The sequence below is a fragment of the Tachypleus tridentatus genome, chromosome 5, assembly GCF_004210375.1.
Source record: "Tachypleus tridentatus isolate NWPU-2018 chromosome 5, ASM421037v1, whole genome shotgun sequence".
Lineage (NCBI taxonomy): Eukaryota > Metazoa > Arthropoda > Merostomata > Xiphosura > Limulidae > Tachypleus > Tachypleus tridentatus.
In genome coordinates, this window is record NC_134829.1 from 33,578,483 (window position 1) to 33,605,779 (window position 27,297).

Genomic DNA, 27,297 nt, shown 5'->3' on the forward strand with positions numbered 1-27,297 from the left:
TAGCAGAACATTGATCCATTTTTTTACGTACCCAACTACTATTAGTCAGAGCCATATTGTAAGGATTTTTAGTAGGATAACAGACTGGTGAGAATATTGGTTCATAGATTTATATTGGTGTGTAACATGAAGTAACTCCAGTTATAGGATTGTCTTGATTAATGTTTTTTATTTAAACTTATTTGTTGTGGACTTTATAATTACTTAATATTTAATATGAAATTCTAATTTTAAGCAACTTTAAATGTAAAAATGTATTTAATTTTCATGTTTGTTCATGAATTTTTACTTAATCAACATTGATTTTAATGTCTTTTTAAAATAAGAGTTATAAATTTGTGTATAAATAACATTTTTTAAAATGCAGCAATACTTTAAACACCACCTAGAAAAGCATGTTTTTCAGAAATGTTAGTGGTTTTGTAATTCCTTACATGTAGATTTCTTAATTTATCTACCTTAAGTATGTACTTGTTTGTGTGTTGTTTTTATTTATAGATGATATAAATATTAAGCTATTAAGTTTTATTTTTAACTTTGACTCTTCTTACAGTCCATTTGTTGCAGAGAAGGATTTCATGTTAAATGGGAAAAACCACTGAATGATTATGAAATTCCAAAAAGAAAAATTGTATTCAGAAATATAATTAATACTATATTTAAAAACATAGTATATGCTATGTAATGTTTGAACGATAAAAATATATTGAGTAGCATTCATCTTTTTTTGGAACAGATACTTTTTTTAATTAGTAAGTGAACTCAAGATTAAATTGTATTTTCTACAGGTGACAGTCTTCCGTCCATTTTTCATAAAGTTGAACCTGCCTTATTCCATACTAAGGGGAGAATCTGTTGCTATTAAAGCTGTGATCTTCAATTACCACAGTAAACCTATCAAGGTAAGCAGACAACATACTGTGAAAAATATGTAGAAATACAAGGCCACATGAACTGTAAAAAAGCAGCTTACATTATGGAATAATCTGGAAAACTTATCAAGCACATTAATGCATCATGAATGTTTTTTTTTTTTTTTTGAGTTTCAAGATGCAAAATAATTTCTTCTAAATTATTTCCCACACAACATGCAATATAGGTTGATTATTTCAGAAAGCAAGGCAGAAGAAATGTCTAAGTATTACAAAATTCGTTTAAATACTGATATCTCAAATTATTTTTTGAAACAGAACTAGATCATTTAACTCTCTTGCTTTGGGTATCTTTTACTGTACAAAAGTTTGTGCCTCTTTTTAAAAATTTTATTAAACTACATTTTGTTTATTATACCAATTAGTGTACTATGAAATAATCCATATTTCAGTAGTAGAGATTTTAAGCCCTTAATGTTACAAGACAGTATCTTAACCTAAAATTTCCATAGTGTGATGCACAACACATTTTCTGGAGGCATCTTTATCTTATCCACTCATCCCTTCAAAAAAGTACAAAATTATATGTAAATCACTTTCTATAAAATTGTCATTACTTAGACAAACCATAATTTTGTAGCCTTCAATTTTGTTTGATTACTGAGCTATTAAACAGAAAATTAAACCATTCCTGCCATGCCCACTTGTCACATACTCTCGCTTTTGATCATATACTACTTCTAACCAATAAAAAGTCAAGGTTTTCATCTATCAAATGATTTACTGTATCACATTTTGTTCTGAATAGGCAAATGTCAATTTCATTTATAATAAGTTTGATTCCCAAAGGAATCACAACAGCTATGTTGGATGAATTTGTAATGACCCTTGTTGCATAGTTAGGAAGTCAGAAAAATTGTGATTGTTAGAGGAAATTTTCCATGTTATTTGGTGCATTATTTAATTAAATAAATTTTAAACATTACCAGTAGTTTTTATTTTAAAATGCCTTAAATAAACATGAAAAACAAGAAATAAATTACTTAAACTATTTTGTTGCTGTTAGTTGTCAGTGAAACTTATTACTATAAAAGTAACTCAAATGTAAAGATAGGATTTTTTAGGTTAATATTAAGTTAGGTAAAATAAATAACATGTTTCATAAGCAGCTTCTAGCAACTTGTGGGTAATTTGATAGCATGAGTGATTTACAACTTAATATTGTTGATAGCAGTTACAAGTTTTAGGGATAACATAGGAAATTTGAAATTTTTAAAATGAGGTAAGATATTTGTAATTGTAACATCAAAATTATTTTACAGACTTACTTATGGACATATCTTTATTTTAGTTCATTAAAAACACTTGACTGAAATCTTTTTTTAAAATGACTAGTGCTAACTGAGGTTGCCAAATTTTGTAAAGATGCTAACACTTGAAAGTTAGTATTAAATCTATAAAGACTGAAAAAGTACAGTGAGGTCACGTGGTTGGTCAAATTGATCTAGTCCATGTTTAAAGTTAAATGAAACTACAGGATATAGAAATCTAACTAAAAATGTAAAATCTAGAATGGAATATTTAATCTTCTTTTGATTGAAGTTGGTAGTTTTCTATAGAAAAAGGGAAAGAATACTTTATTTAAAGTCATGGCCTAAAAAAAAGCTTCAATGTAAGTTTTAAATTTGTAGTAAATTTTACACTATTGTAATGTTTTTCTTTCCTTTATTAGTTTATGATTTTGTATTTATTAATTCATAATAATTTGATTATTTATACATTATCTTTCTAGGCTGAAGTAACAATGGAGAACAATGATGGTGACTTTGATTTTACAGCTATTGGAAATGAAGTCACTCCTGATCAAGATTTACAGAAAAGGAGATCCAAAAGGATATCTGTAAGTTTACATTATAGTTTAGAAATTAAAGTGAGTTAATTGGTACATGTATTTATTGAAATGAATTGTATAATAGACTTTTCTAAATTAGCATTGACTTTTAGTATACTTTTTCATATTGTGGTTCTTTTGGAATATGTTGGTTTTAAAGAAAATGGCATGTTTAAAAATTATCACACTGGCTCCCACACGACCTACTGGTGGGTAGTGATAGTCTTCCGGTAAGACCCTCTGGTGAGTCATGCTCTGGTTTCTTTTTAAAGGGCCACTTATTGGCTGGAACACAGTGGCTTACATATGCATTCTTCCTGGAAAAAAAACAACTGGAAACTGACTAGTGGGACCTTGGAAAGTATTGGCAAAACAGGCTTGAGACCTGGTGTGTTAAAACTATCTGTACATAGTGTGTTGTTAAGATACAATGCCAAGGTTCCTAAACCATGTACAATAACAATAATGTACCAAGTCACTTTAAACTAGTACTGCTTTCTTTAAGTGTCCAGGTGTTACAAGACTATGTTTAATTAGTATTTCTTTACTTTATTAATTTAATCAAATTCTTGTATCTTTAAACTACTTTCACCCCACACAGGATTAATCATCAGGTCAGTTACTATTGTTAAATCAGTTTGTGGTTCACAAGGTCCAGTTAGTTACCATATATATTGTTTCTTTGTCAATGAACATAGAAAGTTGTGACTTGCCCATTTTTTCATACATTGCCCATGTCAAAAGCAAAATAAAGCTTCCCAGTTTTTATTATTAATTAGAAGTGTGAACAGAAATTTGAGCAACACTCAAATAATTCAATTTTGTTGAAATGTAGATAGTTTTTTGACAGTATACAACTAATAGTTTAACTATATTGCATTTGAACAATGTGGATTTATGTATAACCTGCTATAAGGATATACTAAATTTTAAAATTGAAATATAATTTAGAGTTAATGAAAAGATGCTTGTAAAGAAAGTATTGAGTAGAAGAACATGTGTTGAAATATATTTCTACTAAACCAACCTGTGGACTGAATTTATTACTTTTTATTAGATTCCTGCCCAAGATGGAGCTCCAGTGTCATTTATCATCACTCCTCGTCGTCTTGGTTACATAGACATCAGAATATCTGCAACTTCACAACTTGCTGGTGATGCTGTTTTGAAAAGATTATTGGTTAAGGTTTGTAGAAAGATCTCTGAAAACTGTGTTGTGCACTGAAGGAGGTATATATGAAAAATGTAGAAGTGTGGTTATTTTTTAAAGTTGCTGCCAATCAAAAAGACTTGAGATGAGCAGATAGATAATATTAGCTCTTTTGTTTAGAGGCTTAGTTGATACAATCTAAAAATTTACTTAAAGGTTTCATATTATAAATTCTAACATCTGTAGCTTCCAAATTTTGCAAGCATTCAGTAAGCATTAAGTCATCTGTAGATTAAAAACAAGTTTAATAAAATGTTTAAAACACATTCTGTAAATTCAGTGACTGCTAACGTTGCAACGTGATTTTTGTTAAGATTTAAAAGTACTTTTCCTTGTTCAAACAATAAGTTTAATCTTTAAAAACCCAAATAGATTGGAAACTTTTTACCAGTGAAACTTATATTTTATTTGTAGATTTATCTATCCATAATTATATAGTTTTTCAATTTGACTATTTTGTACCCATCAGAAATGGATTTCTTTTCTTTAGAATTACTTCAGATTCTAATCTGAAATGTTTATGGTGAACATATTTTAAGTTTGCAACAGTGTACAACTTTTATCTCTTAAATTGGCTTATTGTCCTCTGAACTACATCTAAGTAATTATTGCCACACAATTTCAAAATCACAGTAAATGTTTAGTTTATGTTGCCCTGTAGAATCATGTAACACACAAGCTACTTGTCTTAAATTTTTTATTTTACCTAGCTTAGTCTTATCCAAACTATAGTTTATAATTTTTACATTTTCATTAGTTTGAGAATAAGTAATGAAAAACAACTATGTACTTACCTGAATCTACTGTTGTTGACTATTGATGAACTATTTTTATACTGATGGTACTGCTGTGTTAAATTGTATTTAAATAATGAACCAAAGAGCACAGAATGATAACTTTTAAAAGTAGACAATGTCCCATAACCATCAGTTTTTTTGGCTGTTCAACTATAACTATTAAAATTTAAGCTTGTAGATGTATTTCCTGTGGGAATAAAGACTGAACTAGGAGTAAAGTAGACAATTCTGCATACAGAAAACATTACATCATTAGATAGATTAAAACCTTGGATTTTTGTTGGTTATAAATAATATTATATGTCTGAATTATTGCTAACTTCCAAAGAGAGAGTGTGACAGTTGGGTATTGCGAGATAGGTACAATTTTTCTTTTTGGTGCTCTAACTAAGACTGAATGCTATGAAACTTATGCTTTTACTTAGTCAGCATTATAATGATTAATTTGTTGTTTTGTATTTCTTGAGGGGATGGTAAATAAATTATTTTAGAGAAGAGAGGATACCTAAATTGCAAATGCCACAAGAAAATATCTTCAATTTCCCTTAGATTTTACCTTCTAAAGTTAAGAACTTTTGTTATTAAGTTGGATTATTGGCTAAATTTTTGTCAAATTTATTCATATCATGAGAAAGTAGCTTAACATTTGATTGAAATTCACTAAAATCTCATGACATGCTCAAACTTCTATGAGTTCAGTAAATGAAATGAGTTCTAAATATAATTTGTATCACATAATTGTGTTTCAAGTGTAACTTGTATTTCTGTGTTCTGGATTAGTGTATTTAGAAGTTATTGCTGAACAACATATTTGATGTAATGTTAGGGTAAACTACAGTGACTGTAGTAGGTACATATTTTATAAACATTAGATATTTTGAATATTTAAGATTTTTACCTTGTGTTAGTTTTCAATGCTCTCCCCAGGTAACTGTACTAAAGTGAATAGCCAAATTAATTGTGTATGTTTAGCATCCTCCATTTCTCATATCTTTTTTAGCCTGAGGGTTCAACACAATACTTCAACAAAGCTGTCCTTGTGGATTTAAGGAACCCAGGTACTCCACCAATCAAGAAAAACATTTCTGTTCATATTCCCAGTAATGTTGTCCCTGGCTCTGAGAGAATCACAGTTTCTGGAATTGGTAAATAAACTTGTATATACTTTTAAATCATCCAGTCCAATGTTGTTATATATTTGAAGTGTTGTTTTCAATTATTTATCCTGATTAATTGCTTTTAATTACCTTATTTCCCTGTCAGTTATAGTTCCATTATTGGCTTTTGTCTCAATATATCCAAAAAGTCATGGTCTGTTATTGCAACATTTATAACTGGCAAAATATGATATTTATGGTGTCATTTCCCTATCATTACACATGTATTGACATAAAGACCACTAAACATAAGATAAATATTACCTAACATTTTACTGCTAACTGAAATAGTTTGTGAAATTAAGCTTAAACAGCAAAAAGTTCTTTCAAACTTTGGTTTTTCTGTGAAAATTAATCATTCAAAAATGAATTTATGGCATATTCATTAAATAATTATTGGTAAACAAAATTAGAATAACAACTAATAAATGAATCAAAATGCCAATGTTTTGGTAACAACAGTTAGCAACAAAAATATGATCTAATATTGCTGTTAATTCTTGTACTGACAACATAAAATGAAATGTATAGATAACAAAACTGGAAAAATGTGATCTTTTAATTTAATTTAGTCTTTGTTTAATAAAGAAAACAAACCATTTTATTAGATGTTGGTGATATAATGGACAATAGCATAATTTAGAGATGATTTAACTTTAATATTGAATCTATTTTTAGTTTCATGACGAATTTTATGCACTTGACTCCCTAGGCTGGATGATCTTGCACTGTCAGTACTTTAGGATTATTATGCCAATACTCAATACACTTACAAGGTTTCACCCCAATGCACCCCTGTCATTAAAACTGTAATAAGCAGACAGTAATTGTTATTCTAGTTAGATACATTTTAGCCTTTACAAGTCTTATTTTGTGAAATTGAGTGTGATGCAATGTGTACTCCCTTTTTATGCAGGTTAGAAGGTATGCAATTTCTTTTAAATATAAACTTTCCACAATAACTTCATTCCATCTTTTCGTGCAAGAGTATCTTGTAGATTTTGTTTATTTTAGAACATTAAAAAGTTATTTAGTTAACCATCTGACTTCTATGAGAGTAAATGGAGATTTTTTTCTTCTGAAGATTGTATTTAATGAACATGTTTTTTAAAAATTAATTATACCATAGTAACAATAAATATGTAGAAAGAATATTTATAATTTTCTAGTACTTTACTTACCTCCTTTAAGTGGTTCTTGACTACAATTTTGATGTGCATATCTGGTTCTTGATAGTCTTGGATTTAATCATTTCAAAATTGGTTCTTGAAGATGCATTCCTACATAATCAAATGTGTGAATCTAATTTATTAATTATGATGGCAAAACCAGTGCATTTGATTGTGAAAGGCAAGTATACAAAGGTGACTTTTCTTAATGTTTTGATTAAATGTCTCCTAATTGATGTCAAAAATATTGATGTATTAGTGCATTCAACTTATATGAAGTTCTTGTGAATATTAGTAAAAATACAAATAATTATAAATTACGTCATAAATGTTACATAATAAGTATGAGTAATTGTATGTGCATGTGCATGCACATCAAACATGTTTGCACACACACACACGCGCATGCACGCACACAATTTTTAGTAAAAACTACAAGTCTACACAACTGAGTGTTTAAGGAAGTATTTTTACTTGAATTTGTTTTGAGATCTTATTGAGTTTGTCTGATTCCAAGGAGAGTTCATGTTAAGACTACTTTTTCATCTGTTTTCATTTTTCTTAACCTTAACTTCTACAAACTAAATGAATGTTGGTTTTTCCAGTAAGACTACATTTTAGTTGTTTTCTCTATCCTAAGACTAACTGTAGCAAAGTGAACATTATAGGATAAAAGTCTTATCTTTTTCTTTTTAGAATGTCTATTTTAAGTCAGTTTTCTAATTTTATATACAAAGCTAATACTTTCAGATCTGCTTTTTATATTTATTTCCTTCTGTACAGCAACTTGTCATAGTGGGGTACCTTTTTATAAACAGTAGATATCTGCCATGCAAGGTCAAATTTCAATCACTCTGCAAACTTTGCTTTCATATGTGCATGTGCTATTGGGACTAATTTTAATCTTTTTCATTTATCTTTTCTTATCTAACCTAATAACTTTCTAACACTTACATTTCAGTCACTGTTGTATCTGTACATGAGTGAGCTTTTGCACTTTACATGATTGTACTCTGCAAAATTGAGTTAAATTTCATTGAGACAAAGGTTGTTGGTAGTACTTAAAAAGCTTTATATCAAATATACAGAAAAGAATGCAAAATATTAACAGGCACAAAAGTACATTGTTAAAAAGCCAGATAAATTAAGTTTTATGACTGAGTTAAAATTCAGTTGGTTTATTGAGGTGATCTCTGTAATGACAAACAACAAAACTTTAGGCCAAATAACTAAACTTATCAGAATGAGCTAGCTTAATACCAAAATCAGTAAATTATTCTCTTCCTATTGATTATAAATAATCCAATGGCAAATATAGGAGAATTGGTATTTTTTGTTGGAAGAAAGGGTTTGCTGGGAGAATGCTTGTTTTTTTTCTCATGTAATCTGAGAAAAGATTTGAAGCTAAATTTTTTATTATGGATTTATAGTATTTGCATAGTTTGTGCTAAACTCAGATTATGTTGGGGTAGGAAATATTTTAAAATAGGTTATTCTGTGCAAAGGATTGTGATACAGGGAAGAGATTAGTTATTTAAATATTTGCTTTTGAAATTAGAAAATAACTAATTAAAACGTTAATTGTTTCATTATCAAGCTTAACATTCATTTAGTTTTACTATATTTTGACTGTAACTGTACAAATTTGATGTATAATTTGACCCCTCAATCTTACGTAAAAAGAGTTAGTGCTTCCCATGCATAACTTCCATGGTCATATCACTTGATTCATACTGCTAATTGCAATTTCTGTAACTTGTAAAATGTAAAATAAGTTGTGTTTTGCTCCATACTTTAGAAATCAACACCTGGTAAAGTTTACTGTACAGACGAGCAAATTCTGTACTACTTAAACTTTGTTTACTCTTTTTAGTTTGTATGGATGCTTAAAAACCAGAATGTCTAAAGGACTGACTTCCTTAAAATTTGTCAGTGGAATGATACAAATATTAGCAGTTTGTCATGAAAAAAGTGACTTTTGAATTAGGAAATTGTTTTATTCAATTGTATATGTTGCTGTGCAGTTTGGTATTTTAAGTATTTTTGGCAGTTCATTTTTTAATACAGCAGATTAACAAGTGACTACAAAATGTTACTGTGTATGTTTGAAGAGATGTTAATAGTGTGTGCATCTTGTCTTTCAAAGGTCATAAATAGAATTGTGTGATTAAGTGCTTTTCTACAGTACCTTAACTAAAATTACAAAGTGTAGTTTCAGTACTGCATGGCTTAAATACAAAGTAGCTAGTTACTGAAGACTGAACATAAGTTTTTTTTTTGTTTGTTTGAAAAACTTTGGTATTAAGAGTGAGGGAATGGTGCTAAAGTTTATTGGGCTTATTTATCATGTTAGTTGTAGTTGTTTAACTACAGACATGTTAGCATCAACTATATGTACTTGTTAAAATAAATCAAGAAGTAATTGTTTAATATTAGTCTTTTGTCATGTTTAACAAAAAATGTAGTATTATCCAACAAAGCATTGTCTCATTAACGATCTTGCTATAGGTGTGAAGAGTACTCAACTTTGCACATGTCTTTATTCCTCACTAAAGCTTCTAAATCAGTGGTTCTTAACCTGAGTTTAATTGAACCCCAGGGGTTCAGCAGAGGTCGAGACACACGCTGTGTGTGCGTGCGTTCCATTCACCCCTCTCGTGTGATTGGTGACGTCATGCTCCACTTGGCCATCATTGGCTGCAGCTGATCACGTTACATCACTTGGCTTTAATATCTATGCTGCAGGGAACTTTGTATGCTTAGCAGTCGACTTGTGACTAGGGAAAACAAATCACAAATGATGCACGATTACTATAATCTTTCAATCCCTTCATACTAACTATGTCGAGAAAAAACAGAAAATGGTCGGACGAATAAATACGATTTGATTCACGTGTGTAACGGAAAGTGATTGGAGTCAGCATCTTCAATGCATAATTTGCAATGCCAAGTTGAGTATTTCTAGTATAACACTAGCAAAACTAAGAGAACACTTCCTGAAGCTGCATGGAGATGTGAAATACAAGAACACAACACTTGCTGAATTCAAGGTAAAGAGAGCCAGGTTCGATGAAAAGGCTACTTTGCCTGTTCTCGGCTTTGTACCCATCGACAAACTGATCTTCACAGCATTATACAAAGTTGCATACTTGATTGCAAAGCACAGAGATGCCAGCCATTACGATTTGAGCGTAATCATTACAACTATATGCTCATACAGACAAATATTACAACTTATTGCAACTCCCAAATTATTATATATTATATAAGCCTATACAATAGTGATAAATTGTTCCCCCAAGGCTTGAAAGGGGTGAAAAGAAAATTTCTCGTAAGATAATAAATAAGACATAGTCCAAATGGCTACTTGCAATAATCATGTTTGTGCTTGAAATAATAAAAAAAATATTTGTATCTCCGACATCTACCAATAGTTTGAGTGCAGTGCTTCTCCATATTGGGTATGTGGGGAAATCCATAGTTACGTCATCAGTGCTTGTCAGCCAATCAGCACTTGTGTAGATGGGTATTTCTTGTTTTCTAAGCACTATAGAAACATCAATGCAATCGTTCACAAGATGGGAAAAAAAGAGGCCTTGTTCACCAGATTGATTCACAGTTTTAGTCCTTTTAGATTTGCCAGAAACAAGACAAACATTTAGGAAAGAGTATAGTGCAAAATATCCGGTCATTGCACCAAAAGTCTGACAGTTGTGCATTTTGTACAGTTTGCCACATCGATTTTTCTGTGGTGTATGGTAGAATAAACGATTGTTCCAGACATATAAATGTTGTTATCTGCACAGTTTTTTTCTTCGCCTTAGCCTTTTGTTGGTGAGATGCCGATTTTGTAAGTAAAATTTCAGAATATGAAAAAGAATATCAAGAATTTTTTAAAATTTATTTATTAAATACACAAAACAGTCATAAATGAGCAATCTATAGTAGTAATAAATAATAATAGTTATAAGAAACAGCTTAGAGACATTGGTCAAGATTAGTAGCTGCAAATGATAAAGGGCTCTGTCTACAATTATTACTCAGTTGTTTGAAATAGTTGGCATCTGTGAAAGCAGGGCAAACCACACACCATTGGTGAAGCACTTGTAAAACCAGCTGCATATAAGATGGTGAATATCATACTGGGAAAAGCTGTTGAAAATAAGTTATCCAAAATTCCTCTTTCAAATGACACCAGAAGCAGCAGAATAGATGACATGAGCAATGACTACTTGGCTCAAGTAGTTGCAGATCTGATTTCAAGCCCAGCAAAATTCATTCTTCAACTCAACGAGGCCACTGATGTTTCCAATCTAAGCCAGCTTGTATTTGTGTGCTATGTGAAGAACAACAAGATGAAATATTTTTTAGTTTGTAAGCCTCTTATAACAATAACTAAGGTAGCTGACATGAAAATTGTGGATGACTTCAGAGACAACAATCTTTCGTGGGATATGGTTTCTGCAGTTTTTTTGAACGGAGCTCCAGTCATGCTGGGACAAAACTCCCAGTTTTGGTGCGCTAGTGAAAGTTGATGCACCAAACATCATTGTAATGCACTGTGTTCTGCACAGAAGTATTAAAATTGTAGTGGAATGTGTGAACTTTGTGCAAAATAGTGCCCTGAAGCACTGCATCTTCAAAGAGCTGTGTAATAAAATGGGCTCTGAATTTGAGGTACTTCTGTACCATTCTAGCGTTCGGTGGTTATCCTGGGAAAAGGTGCTGAATTGTATTTTTCCCATGCGTGTGGAATTAGCCCTGTTTTTGTGAGAGCACCAACATTGTCATGCAGATTGCTTCAAAACAATGAGTTCTCTCATTTTAGCATAAATGGCCAATATCTTCAATGCTCTCAATCAACAGATGCAGGGCAGTGGAGTCAACATCATCGAAGCAGAAGAAAACCTGAAGGCTTTTCAAAAAAAGCTACCATTATGGAAACAACGAACAGAGAATGATAACTTCACAAACTTTCCCCTGCTGGATGACTGTGCAAGTAAGATTGAAGATGTGTCTGAAATTGGAGACATTTCTGTACCTGGGGAACTGAAGCAAGCAATTGCCATGCACTTAGATGAGCTTGCAAAGTCTTGATGGATACTTCCCCACTAGTCATATCCAGCATGAGTGAGTTCACGTTTAATGTTGCGACAGCAGATGTCAATGATGAATACCTTGACGAAATCATTGAACTTCAGCAGAGCCAGGTTCAACAGCAACATTTCAGAACAACAATGCTCTCAACCTTTTGGTGTCACCAAATCGTAGCGTACCCTCTTATTGCTAGGAAAGCCCTTGAGATACTTATACCATTTGTTACAATATATCTTTGCGAGCAATCCTTTTCGAGGATGGTAGACATAAAAACTAAGAAAAGGAACATACTTTGTTGTGAAAATGATATGAGAGTGGCACTTGCCAAGGTGAAGCTGTGCATTTCTGAACTTCTCTGAAAGGCAACAGCAAAAGTTGCATTGATTTGCAGTAAATATTCATTGAGTTTTGTTTTTGTGTGAAATTCATGTTTTGTTGGTTTTGTTCTTTGAACACAGTGATACTGCATGCAGCTGATGCATGGTTTATTTTGTGCACTTATAAAATATCTACTTATGCTTTGAATTTGAAAAAATCATTTTATTTTTCCAATTACAAATGGTTCGGTGAATGCAAGTACGAAACTTCCGGGGTTCAGTACTTCCAAGGTTAAGAACCACTGGTCTGTACATTACTTGGTTTACAATAAAAAAATAAAATAAAGCATTATTCTAATATTCACTTGAATGCTTGTGCTTCTATATTATAAATTCAAATAGTTAGATGCATTTTTAAAGTTATGGTATTTAACACTCAAAATCCATATTTTTGGAAATAAAAAAAGCAAATGAGGGGAACATAACTGTGAAGTTAAGCACTTCAGTGTTTTAGTTTAATATTCCATTCAGTAAAATGAAGCTTCATGTGCAGGGTTAATGTTTTTTTCATTTCAATTGTTTTTCCACCACTTTTTTTTCAGGGGACTTAATGGGGCCACATGTCAACAACATGGAAGAACTACTGCATATGCCTTATGGGTGTGGAGAACAAAATATGTTGAAGTTCGTTCCAAATATTGTAGTATTAGAGTACTTGACTCGAGCTGGACGACTGACACCAACTGTAGAGCGTAAAGCTAAAGAATTCATGGAAAGTGGTATGTAGCTTATGTAGCATCTTCAAACGTGGGAAATGTTAGTAATCAACCACTCTTCGCACACTTATCTGCACTATTTTCTTGTATTTGTGGAAGATTTGAAAACAGTACACTAGAGGAATACCAAATATAGAAATAAAACAGCAGTCTAACCATTAAAGTATAATATAAAACTTGCCTAGGTTTTGCTTTCATAGTATCCCACAATGTGTGGGGGTGGTATGTACATAACTTCCCTAGGTTTTTTTGTATCTTGCAATATATTGTTGAGTTCCTAGCACTCTTGGTTTTGTTCTTGTATCTTACAATATGGGAAATGGTTGTGTGTAAATAAATAAAGGTTTAATTGGTTTCAAATGCTTCTAGATCTTTTTGCATTGTGAAGAAATGAGTAGTTGGTCTAGAGAATATCATTAGAATACAGCTAAGATGTCTATATTTAAGGAAATAACTCTTCCATTACAGTTTTGATGGAATCCACTCAGCTCATAGCCATGAAAGTAATTATTACTATGGTTTTTGATAATATATGCATATTTTTACAAAATTTTGCAGGTTATTGGTAGAAATTACTAACTTTTTGAACACATTCAAGTTCATAATTTAAGTGTTAAGATTTTTTAATTAGATTTTCTCAATGTTTTGTTTAGGATCTTGACCATCTAAGACACAAACAAATTTTAAGATAAAATGTAAGAACATCTTTCAATTTAACATGCAGAATCTTTAATTTCTGTGTATTTGAAATTATTTTAGAAAAAAACATCTGTTATTTTCACAAATCTATCTGTTGGTTTGATTTGATACACTTTATAACATCCACAAAAAATTATGAAATAGATGAATTTTTTTCTGGAATAAATGCAAATTACAACAAACACATGTTCAGTCTGAGTAGCATAAATTTAATAACATTGTATACTTGCATATATTTTTATTATATTAACTCTCTGGTTGAACCTGGCTAATAACACAAGCCACAATGATGCAACACACGTGTACTTGTTACTGTTTTCAGTAATGTAAAACTGACCTTTACACAGTCCTCTCATGGATGTTTTAGTGGACTAGATTTTTGTGAAAGTCACATTTCAGTTTTAATACATTATAAAAATTCTCAAGCTTATTTTTCTTAACATAGAACAGCAAATAAAGTGTAGCAAACAATTCTTATCTTTTATTTGTTTGCTGCTTGTCATATGCTACTAAGCCTTAAATTTTAAACATGGAGGATATGAAATGAATTTAAGGTTTTATATATACATTCAAAATAACCAAAAATCAAATTACTGTATGAATACTACAGAATTTTACTAATTTATCAAACTTAGTAACTAAGCTGTATTTGGGTCTTAAGTTATTTTTTTTATGAATTTTAATATTTCATATTGAAAGAATAATATGACATCATATAACACTCAAAGGGCTGAGGAAGCCACTGAACTCTTAATTGATTATTCAGAGATAAGGTTATGTGAAAGAGAATTTCCAAATATGGAAAGAAGTTGATGAAGTCATTGTGTTTATCAGTGCATGAGTGGTCTCAGCAAGTGGCAATGATAGGATATTGTTAAATGATAGTCTTTTCAATATTGGTAATTTGAGATCCTAATTTGTAAGAAATTGTAGATTTTATAGTTGGACATAATGAATATCTAAATTGAATCAATTCTGCATTCAATATACCATGTGACACACAAACTGATATTTATTTCTTTTTTAATATTTACTTTTAAGTTGTTAACTAAAGGATTATACAAATATTTGAATTGTCTACAATTTGATATCAGTCTTATTCACATAAATTCATAAAATAATAGTTGAATACAATTTTGAATGAGAGTCAACAAACGTTGATCTGCAACCTGTTGTGACAGGGTTGAAGCATCAGATTTTCTATTAATGTGCTGTATTACTTTAAACTGAACTCCAAATTTTTCTCCTTGTAGGCTATCAGCGAGAATTAACATACAAACGAGATGAAGGCTCATTCAGTGCTTTTGGTAATAGAGACAAGAGTGGAAGTACTTGGTGAGTTTTCATGGGTTGTATTTCTTAATGCTTTTGTAGCTGAATGTCATAACTTTTAATTTAGATTGAGGTGTCTTGTTTTAACTTTATGTATTTGTATGTGTGAAGGCTAGGCAATTTGTATTCCAGGTAAAATGGGAAATTTGAAAACTTTATTTAAATACTCTATTTTAATTTAAAAAAAAAAAAACTAGAAAACATAGAATTCAATGTGAAAAACTTTTAATCTGTGGGAATATGAATATTAGATGCATCAAATAAGCCCATATTATAAGTTAGGGGCTATACTCTTAGCATAGTAATTTGAATATATCAAGATCTTTTGAATGTATAGACATTAGCAATCATTTCTAAGATAATGTAGTTCAATGCAAAATAAATGTTATTTTTGTCATAGATTTTGTGCAGCAATATATTAGTTTATCTCTTCTAGATATAAACTTCTCAATTTCACTTGTTGGATTTCTTAAGTATAACTAGTTTAACTATTTGAATTAGTGATTATTCCTTTATTATTTTTAATGTTGTATCTGATAAATCTTGTGTTTTCAAATTTTGTGAATTACACATTATTAGTCAGTAGATGAAGTAGAGATTTTTACACACATGTAGGTGAGTATCTTATAGTAGCCATGTTAGTTTCTATTCTTAGGCATATAGCCATAATAAGCAGCCCTCCATGTGAGTCTATCCTTGTAGATGTACACTTCATCAGTAATAATGCTGATATTTATTTTAGGTTGACAGCTTTCGTGGTGAAGTCCTTTCATCAAGCTATTCCGTACATAGATATTGATCCTGCAGTGATTGAGCAGGCATTGAAGTGGTTATCTGAGCAGCAAATGAGTGATGGATCCTTCAATGAACCTGGGGAAGTCCACTACAAAAGAATGCAGGTAAGATCTGAAGGTTGGAGAACCAGAAATGATCCCAAAACAAAGATTTTCTTAAAAAATATTTAATATTCTGTAACACAAAGTGCAACCACATACATACTCCAAAAAAAAGTACAGAAAGTTTCTCACTTTTAATATTTGTACCCACCTTATTTGAAACAAAAAATATACTGCATGCTTAAATTACACTGTTTAATATAACTTATTTAAATTGGGAAACCAAGTCACTGATAAATTGAACCCAAACCTTTAGTGCTTTTTATCACATCAAGAGACTTTAACATTTGAAAGTTAACTACATTTTAATAATTTATTTTAAGTATTTAAATTGCTTTCACAAATAGCTTGTAAGAGTTGATTATTTTACAAACAAAATCTTAAATGCCTTTTGATAGGGTGGAGCTGGGAAAGGAATGGCTCTGACTGCATATGTCCTAATAGCATTTTTGGAAAATCAGGTGAGTTTATTTCTCCTCTCTAATCATATATTCACCAATGTTCATTATTGTTAGACTTTTGTCATTATAAATCAAATAAGTGGTTCAGTGCTTATTTATGTCTGATTTATAATTTATCTTCATCCCCATAATATCTTTTGTTAATGAGTCTGACTATTTTCTATTCGTTACTCGTGATTCAATATAATAAGTGGTGAAAAAATGTCCCGTCAATATACAAGTTTTTGCAAATGTTTCTTTCAGGCACATCAGTCTTATCCTAATACCATCAAGGCAGCAGAACGGTATCTGATTCAGCAGTTGCCAGTTCTCTTGGATCCTTACTCTCTATCTATTGTAACTTATGCTCTTCACCTTTCTGATAATTCTGCCAAGGATGAGGCATTCCAAAAATTGTTAACTCTTGCTGAAAAACAAGGTAGATGTTGTAAATTTTTTCTTTTCGTTTTCAAAACAATCTGTACCCAGATACAATATTAACTCACAATATGAAAGTTTGTATTTTACTAATAAACTATTAAGTTAGTAATTATCATTATTAATTAGTTAACATGAATAAGTGTTAGTTTACTGAAGTCCTTGTGGTCTGAATCTCAAATTGCCTGCCATGTTGGTTAAAATCAGGTAAATAAATTACTTCCATCTATTGTTTTTGTTGTAACAGTACATATTGTATTTAAAATAAGTAAGGAAATTGTGCCCATTATTGAATTGCAAGTTTATTTTTGGTGTAGGAGATCTTCTATACTGGAAAGGATCAGAACCATTGATGGACACAACCAACAAACATTCTGATCACTTTTTCCTACCTGACTCCATGGACATTGAAATAACAGCTTATGCACTTCTTACACACACTTTACGTGCTGAAATTGGAAAAGCTATTTCAATCATGAGGTGGTTGGTGTCGCAACAGAATGAAAATGGCGGGTTCTCGTCTACACAGGCAAGTCTACTTTTGATCATTAGTGTTTTATTTGAATATTTGTAAACCTTGTATTCAGTTAGGTGTTAAAATAGTTGAAGTTCATAAATTGTGACATGAAGTGATTTTAAAATTTTCAATGATGTACAAGAATACCAAATTTAGAAGTGAAGTACCACTCTCACTCACTTGCACACTCCTACATGCATGTATTTTAGGTCTAATTGTAACTTATGAGGCAATTGCTTGAACAATTAACTTGAGAATGTACATTCAGAATGTTTCTTGTTTTCAATGTGTACCCATTTTATGGGTTCTTGAGCACCTCCAAATTTGTTTTACTGAGCACTGTGAAACTTTGTTGTAGAAAAGTACACCCCATATTCTCCAGTAACTTAGGAAAGTTGGTGTCAAGGTACCAAATTTTGTATCCATATGAGCCACATTTTGTCTGCTACTTTGTAAGAAATTGTTAACTTGTAAAGGACAATTTTTGAAAACTATCCTGATATCATAACAAATAAATAATATTCATAATATTAAGTTTCCAGTACAATTGCAGGACACAGTTATTGGGATCCAAGCTCTTGGCCAGGTGGCTGCTCGTATTGTGACATCTACTATCTCTGTGAATGTTACTTTTAGGCATGGAAATGGAGTACCAAGTACCATGAGTATTTCAAGCAGTAATGCAGTTGTCCTGCAAAGTATTGAGGTATTTTTTGGATTGCATTTTATTATTATTTTTACTGACTTATTGCTTTCAAAATAAGATTCAAGCTGTGAAATATTTATAAAATAAATTGTAGTGTCACTGCAGATAATTAACGTTGTAACCTAAAATTTGTAAACAAACATCAAAACATCAGTTCAATGATAGTTTTTCAATGGAACTTCAAGTCTGTAGATATGAGACAATTGTATAAACTTTAGGTGTGATGTCTCATCTTAAGTTTCTCAAACTGAATTACTTGGATGACCTAGTATTTTGAGATTTGAGTGTGAGAACAGATATCTTTAATTTGTACTGTTACAAGAGCAATAAAATCAAATGGTAAATGGTAGTCAAAGGCATTGGTAATAAAGGAGCAAAAGTGTTTTTGTGTGTATATATATATATATATATATATATATATATATATATATATATATATATATATAAAAGCTTACATCTTTCAGTTGTATTTTGTATTCAAAATGTACAACAAATGTTGGTTATAGATTTTTTTATTTTAATAAATATTAAAGTTAAACTCAACTTCTATAATGGAATTAAATTTCTTTTGAAGTTTAATGTTTTTTAATAATAGCTACCAGGTTCTAAGTACTGATTTATTTAATCAGTCATTTTAAATATTTGAAACTATTTTTAAAGCATTTTTACATTGTTAACAGTTAAGTTTTCTGAAGTAGGTTTGTTTTGAAATGCATATTTAAAAGAAACAAAATATGAATAGTCTTCAAGTCCAACATGGAGTAGACAGTTATTTTACTGAAAAATATTATCTTAAGCATACAAGTGAACTATTAAAAAATAAATAAATAAAAGTAAATTATAGGATATTTAACGTTTCTCTACCAGCTTCCAAAAACTACACGTTATGTTGAATTGGAACTCACTGGCTATGGTATAGCACTTGTTCAGGTGAGTCTCATGACACTGAAATTCTTATTGTTTTCTGTTATAACAATGCATACTCCTTGGAAAAATATGATAATGTTTGTACAATATCATGTTTTGTAAAGAAATTTTATGAAGTGTTCTAAATAGAAAATTAAAGCTTAATTGCATTATCTGTGCTAGTTTTAAGAAGTGAGTACAAGGTAACTCAACACAGGCTGTCAGTTTGACCAACCACATGATCTCTACTTGTTTAACCCTTTTGCAACAGGTCAAAGGCTAAAAGGCAATGTTATCACATTTGACTTGCATTTAAAATGTTATTGAACTATCTTATGAATTTATGTCAAGTTTGGAGTGAAATTGTAGATTGTAATTTAAACTATGTACAATTACAAAAAATATTAAAAGAACATCTAAATATAGATTTTAGTGAGTTGCATGGGTTATGGAATGCAGCACTGTTTAAATTTATAATATCAAAATATATATAGTTTAGTACAAATTAGGAACTCAAATTACCAATAGTAACAAGCTAGAATGTAATTTTTTATTTTTCTGAGATATGAGTTGTATACTGAATAAGTGGCCCCATTCACCTCTTTCCATTTTTGGAGAGGGTCCCTTAAGTACTTCAATACCATGTGAATAACCAATGGACAGCTTATAATGTCCACCTAGTGGTTTTCTCGGCCACTTTAATCTGTGAATAGGCTAATACATTCCTTTTAAAGCAATATTTCAAGATTGGTCATGTCGTTAGTCTGCTCAAATTTTAATTTTTTACAATTAACTATACTTTAGTTCCTAATCTTAATAAATTGGTGCAATTCTATGGTATCAATATATTTGTTATTCATCTGTTTTATATAAACTAAAGTTTGATATCCTCCATGTATGAAATTTTCCAGCAGCAGTGAAGTTCAAAGGTTGTAAAGAGAAAAGATTGTTTTATATGATAAAAATACATTTGATAATTTATTTCTACACAGTAATAATCTGTACACATATACAATGATGTGACTGTATATTACTAAATACTAGACCACTAATTTATATTATTGGATATGTAACGAAAAGCTACTTAGACTAAACATTTTTCTTTGTGTAGTCCTTCTAGCATGAGAAAAAGCATTCTTTATTTCCTTTGTTAATGATGGTTGAGAAGTTAGTTAAATGACAGACCCCCCCCCACCCAGTTAGAAAAGGTTATGGTAAGGGAAATTCAGGATTTTAAAAATATTTTTAAGAACTTCTATTAAGATGTGGAATATCAACTACAATTCTGTGCTATACTAAATGGTATTAAACTACTAGCTGTTTAATAAAATTCAGAATGTAAGACACTAGAGTTTCATATCATGTGCAGTAAAGGGTGCCTATGGCAAGATGATTAAAAGTAAATTAACCTTGGCTAATCTAGATAGCCTGCTGTGGAGCTTTGCATCAAAATAAAACAAGCATCAGTTTCATAGCCTCAACAATTTTGTAATTAAGTCCAACTTTAACATTGAGAGGTATAATTATAATTTCAAGAGATACTATATGTAAATGTTTTCTATAAAATGTTGAATTGATTATTTATACATGAGTAAACAAAAGTCATTCTGTAGAATTTTTGTAGTTTCTCAGTGTTTAAACAGTGTGAGAACTAAATTAATATGGTATAGATCTAATCAATCCAAATAACTTGGTTGTTCCCAGGAGTTTTGAACTACCTGTACTACACTGTCACTGTGTCAAATTAAAAACAAAACTACTTTGGATTAAGAGTGGTGACTACAAACTTGCAAATTATCACATTTTGTAAGAACTGAGAACAAAACCATGATTAGTTTGCAGTATGGGAGACCCAGAAAGATTTAGAAGTAAAGCCAAATATAGATTTCATGTACAGGTATGGATGAAATGCATTTCTCCCTGTCTTTGCAAGTTGACTAATTTGACTTGATGTATTTATTTCTAGGTGTCTTGGGCTTTTAATTTGGCTGTATCAGCTGAGCATTCCCCATTTTCCCTAAATCCTGTCCTGAAACAAACTTCCACCAGAGATTACTTACAATTGACTGTGTGTACTAGGTGAGTTAACTCTAAATATATCCGACTTCTTTAGAACCTTACATTTATCTTATGTTGGCCATACTTAGTTTTATAATTATGTAGCATTTCTACTTAAATTGTAGTTCAAGAAAAGATTTGGTTGCAGCATAATTTCTTAGTTACAATAGTTCTCTCAAACCATGAACTATATATAGTTTCATGTATCTACTCAAAGAAATTATTCTAGTCTTATAAATATTAACTTTGTTATGGTAAAAACACAAATTCACAGTACTTAGTTTTTGGTTAATAAATAGCTGTATTTATTGGGATTAATAATACAACTGTATTTGTTAGTTATTTCTGTGCCTTAATGAAACTAAGAATATCCAAATGATAATCTTGCTTAATGGTTATCTATTACAATATGTCTTGGTATCAGGTTTACATAATTAAGTTTTTGTTCCAAAACCAACTTCTCTTTTTACAAAATATTTTAAGTATCATGGGTCAACATTTTCTGTTTTGTTCTTGAATTAAGGTAACAAACATATTTCCACCTTATGAATAACTTTGAACATTTCAAAGAACTTGTTATGATTGTGATAGATGAAAGACAGCAACATGTGTTATAGAGCCACCTTGCTGTTAGGTAGAATCTTTAAGTTACTATAAAAAAAAGAAAAAAGTGCTTTAAGTTTTAGTTATGATCTAAAATCTTAAATTTAAAAATGGTGGGACATAGATATAGTTGGTGATTTTATAATAACTTTCTAGTTAAATTCAAACAAACCCTGACCTTATCTTACACTTACAACTATTTTAACAAAATGAATTAAAATAATCAGTCTGCACTGTGAGCTTACTCTTTAAAAGTTGCACACTTACAATATTATAACTTAATTATCTTGTGATAATTAAAACTTTAGTATTCATTACACATTTCACATGTATCCTGAACCCTAATAATTGTCTTTGTGCCAGCAGTTTAGCAGCTACCTATCATCTATCATTGGTAATGTAGAGCTTTAGTTACGTAGAGCATTCACTACTGAGTGTGTTCATAGATACTTCATGGTACAAGGCTTCAATTTTGGTAGCATGCAGCAAATAAAATCCAACAGTCAGCTTATTGTGTTAAACTGTAATTTTACCCATAGAATATAAACTTTGTGTGAAGTGTAGCAGGGAAATATAATGCATACCTCTTCAAAGTTCATAATGTGCTTGGTTCCAGTTAATATAATTTAAAGAGTTTCAGAGACGAGTAATCTCTTTACTATGAAAATATTTGTAAATTCATATCTGCTATTGTAGCCTGACTACATAAAGATGTATAGTACATCTCCATTCTTTGATTCATAAGTAATTAGTAAATGATCATTTTGAGTTAAACATACTAATACAAAAATTGGATAGACACTTGGGTAACTTGCACTTCTGTCTTAAGTTTCTTTGTTGTACACCTCGCAAATTCATTTTCACCTACTCCTGCATTAATATTAGTAATATCATAAGTAATGTTTTCCTTATAGGAACAACGATGTTGAGCCAAGTAACATGGCAGTGATGGATGTTACGTTGCCTTCTGGGTATCTGGCAGATGTTGATGCTCTTTCTAATATTCTAAACACTCCCAAAACAAAACGGGTAGAGGTTGCTGATGGTCAAACAAAAGTCGTCATCTATTTTGATAAGGTAAACATTCACAATACCTTTCAACTTTATTCAGCGAGATCAGAATCTTCATATTACACTAATGTTCTTTTGCAGTTCATATCTTTACCACATGTACAATTTCTAACATCCCTAAAGGTCTAACCAAGCATGACAATCCCCAATTAGTGCATTGCATAATTTCTGTAACTATCTTACTGATGTTTAACTTAAGTATACACTTGGGTGTCTTCCATTTTTCAGCTTGACCAAGATGAAATTTGCCTTACAGTTCCATCTTACCTGAACAGCAAAGTGGCACACCAAAAACCAGTGCCAGTGAGAGTGTATGATTATTACAATCGAGGTAAGATCTACTGGTTTCATCCTGTTTATACGAATAAATTTATTCGTGTCATAGCTCAGTTATCTAAATGTTTTATATCAGAAATAAAAAAAAAACAACAACAAATTAGGTGGGGATAACACATACAGTAAACTTTGAGGTTTGTAGAAGATAGGGAGAAGCTTATATTATTGGATATGTAATTTTCACTAAGATCTTGACATTTATTTCTCTAGCTGCTGTTGTATTTGAACATGCATTTAAATTATGATAATTGTTAAAATACCTTAAATGGAACTTCTAAAGAACTTCTTATTCTGAGAGAAATCGAAGTGTTCAATTTCTGTTACAGTGAAAACAGCCCGGATGTTCTATAGCCCTCTTAATGCTACAGTTTGTGACATCTGTGAAGATGAATGCAGTAAAGGATGTAATGAAATTGGTGATGCTGACCGATCTTTCTCTACACAAGCCAGTGTATTTCTTGTTTTCATGGGTACATTGTTGGCCAGGTGTCAGATCATATTCTTAAGAAATTGATATTTCAGAATTTTTCATAGTTGTATAAACATGTTAATATCATGCTACATCTTTGTAGAAAGATGCTTTGTACAAAGTATGACTACCATAAACTTCAAAATGTAAAGCACACAAGTATAGTGATAGTAATGTTTTGTCTACAACCTACCATCCTTCTTTGTGGCATTCAACTTGCTGTGTAAAATATGTAAACTGAACTCCTTTTTTTAACAGAATGTGGAGTTTGTATTGAGTTTTATATCATGTTTTTAAACGATTCAACTCCATACTGATGTGTCCTGGTGCTAGATGAAACTGATTAAATAACATGTTTTTAAGAACTTGTGACAAGTATACTTTACTACACTCATTAATTAGACATTTTAAGACTCAATGAAATCTAGTGTAACAGATGAGACTTCAACATCTCAATTGACAAAAACGAGATGGAGAAATGTAAACTTGAAAATTTAATAATGTTGTGTTTCAAAAGTTCAATAAACGTAGTGAAATTTAAACATTAAATGTTGTCTCTGTTGTGTATCAGATAAAAATATGCATGTTAAAAATGTATTGTTTTTTAAAATAAGATCTACCTTGTAAGAATTGTACTGAAATAAACTATTTTAAGTTCGTATTGACTGGGTTAATTTAACCAGGCAGTGTCTTTTTACATCTTAACCCTTGCTAAAGCAATACTGTTACTTTCCAGCTATGTACTATGCAGTAGAACAGTCAAATGTTATATGAAGGTACCTGTAGGAGGGCTGTTCAAAAAATACGTGGACTGACGTCATAAAACAAAATGTACTTTATTTAGAAGTTACAGGTCTGGGACCCCTTCAAATTACTCTCCTCCCCAACACACACACTTATCCCAACGGTGTTTCCACTTGTTGAAACAGTCCTGGTACGCTTCTTTTGTAATGTCCTCCAGCTCCTTCGTTGCATTTGCCTTAATCTCGGGAATCGTCTCAATTCTTCTTCCTTTCAAGGGTCTTTTGAGTTTGGGAACAAGAAAAAATCGCAAGAAGCAAGGTCAGGTGAGTAGGGGTGGGTGGGGAAGAACAATGATTGAATGTTTGGCCAAAAACTCGAGTTCTGAGGCACAAATTTCGCAGCAATGCGGTGCATCTTCAATTTTTCAGTCAAAATCTTGTAACAAGATCCAACTGATATCCCACACTCTTCAGCAAGCTCCTTGACAGTCAGACGTCGATTTGCCTGCACCAGGGTGTTGATTTTGTCGACGTGTGGGTCGTCAGTTGACGATGAGCATCCTGGACGTCCTTCCACATCTTCAGTGGACTGTCGACCATCCTTAAATCGTTCATGCCACTTGAAACATGCCGTACGCTTCATAGCAACATCACCGTAAGCCGTGTTAATCATAGCAAAAGTTTCAGTCGCAGATTTTCCAAGTCTAACACAAAATTTCACAGCAAGTCGTTGCTCCTTCAGGTCATTCATTCTGAAATCTGCCAAACGAAAAAATTGCACTTCACTTAAAACTGCGTAGCTAATACACAAATCAGGAAATGGCGTCGTAATCAGCTGATCTGTGCAAACCTAGCGACACCAAGCAGATTTCCCTGGAACCAACTGGAGCCGCGTATTTTTTGAACAGACCTCATATGTCAGTGTGCAGATCCTGATCATGTGCAGTTCCATTCTACCTCGTTATCTATTTCACATCCTGTCTTGCTTAAATAATTCATGTGTATAAAACATCAGACAATGAATATTAATACCTAACACTTGTGTATAGATAGTTATGTAAGAATAATTTACAGCAATAAAAGGAAAAGGTGCTTTTCCCCATAAACACTCCCACTATTCAATGCTAAACAGTTGAAAATTAAGGCAAACATTATTGTATCATCTAATCCCCCCCCCCTCCAACTTTTAGCTCCATCCTTCCACTTAATTCAAGCTCCCATTACAACTGGACTCTACTGAGAATTCACTTTTGGTTCCTGTAATGTAAGATTATGCATTGTCCAAATTAGTGTAAAATAGTTATGAACATTGTATATTGAAACATGAGAAAATACTCCACATTTACTAACAACGTAGTTGGGACAAGTGTATTATAGCCAATGAGTGGCAAATACAAAAATGTCCTAAGTTTAAAAATAGCAACACTAATGTAATTACCTAAACATGGTCAGTGTTTCTTGTTTTACTCGTTGGGTATGCTCTCTCTGACCTATGAACTGTTTGACATCAAAATGGCATACAGCAACCACAACTGAATTGGGAGTTCGTGTAATTCTAAAGTGCTTTTCAGTTTTATTTTTATTACTTTGTAACCTGTTACTTTTTAGCAGCTTCCAACAGGGTTGAAGCTGGTTGCTTGATCCTCTTCTTTTGAAAATAGTCCTTCACTTGAAGTAATAAAATAAAACTTGGAAGACCTTCTCTTAATACACAGAATGAAGTACTTGTATTTTGTCTATTATTAAATACATAAATATTACAAACCTAGAATGTGCAATGCTCAGTTCCACTAGTGACCCTTAAATGTTGGCTTTAACGAAGTCTGTACTTGTTAACAGTAACTTTAAAAAAAAAAATATACAGGCATCGCATATTCTGGCCAGAAATGCATCCCCCCCCATATTACTTGATGTTGCAGATCCTTCATTTGCATTCAGACACTCAATAACACTTCATATTGATGCCAGTGCTTCCCATCAAACTTGTGAAGGTTAGTTTGATTAATCTCAGACCACATTGCTCTACCTTGCTTTAGTCCAGCCAGTACAATCTTTGGCCCAAGAGTGTCTTCTTTCTTAGCCATCTTGCTAGGAGGTCAGCTGCTGCACACACTGACCATTTATTCTGTAGGGTCTTGCATTTCAGAGCACAATCATTAGTTGCTTGCTGTATAAGGGGTAGGAAAAAAAAGACTGTACAATCTCTCTTCACCCAGTGACTGACAGTAAGCAGGCTTCTAAGTCCTCTGCTCTTAAAACACACACACACACAACTACTACTTTTCTCCCTTGGAGTTAACTTACAACCCTTTGTCATGATATCAAACATTGTAAAAGATAGGTTTTTAATTTAAAGTGATACTAAGAACCCCTGTTTACAAGCCAAAAATTGCCAATGTAATAATTAGGATTGCACCATCAAATAAACACTTTTATGCACTAGTGCATAATAACACTAATTACAAAGTGGTGTGTAAAACTAACATTTTTCAACAAAATTTATTAGTTATTGGGAGACATTGATCAGAGGTGGAAAAATGTTAAATTTTAAATATTCAAGGTAAACATATTCCTTACAGAAAGAAAAGGGTAGTTACAATTAAAAAACAAATTGACTGGTATGACAGGAGATTTAGAAGATTACAGAAAGTGGAAAGTGGTACATCAGAAAGGATGTATCAGGAAAAGTTGGCTAAAATATAAAACACTAATGTATTTAAAGAAATAGTCACTCTTAAAGAGTAAAAAGTGTTGAAATGGAAGATAAAGGAAGGTTAGTATCTGACAAATTTAAATT

General features: G+C 31.4%; 1 protein-coding gene across 1 annotated transcript in view; it reads left to right on the forward strand.

Moving 5' to 3' along the window:
- LOC143250882 (CD109 antigen-like) overlaps nt 1–24,418 on the forward strand; it is a 67,739-nt gene extending 43,321 nt beyond the window's left edge. The window contains 16 exon segments of the mRNA XM_076502035.1: nt 789–902; nt 2,665–2,772; nt 3,821–3,949; nt 5,771–5,915; nt 13,113–13,289; nt 15,239–15,320; nt 16,060–16,216; nt 16,612–16,674; nt 16,918–17,092; nt 17,409–17,620; nt 18,162–18,314; nt 19,182–19,244; nt 21,187–21,299; nt 22,796–22,958; nt 23,181–23,283; nt 23,615–24,418. Coding sequence (XP_076358150.1) covers nt 789–902; nt 2,665–2,772; nt 3,821–3,949; nt 5,771–5,915; nt 13,113–13,289; nt 15,239–15,320; nt 16,060–16,216; nt 16,612–16,674; nt 16,918–17,092; nt 17,409–17,620; nt 18,162–18,314; nt 19,182–19,244; nt 21,187–21,299; nt 22,796–22,958; nt 23,181–23,283; nt 23,615–23,802 — 2,145 coding nt within the window. The 3' untranslated portion in view covers nt 23,803–24,418.
- The last annotated feature ends 2,879 nt before the right edge of the window (nt 24,419–27,297 follow it).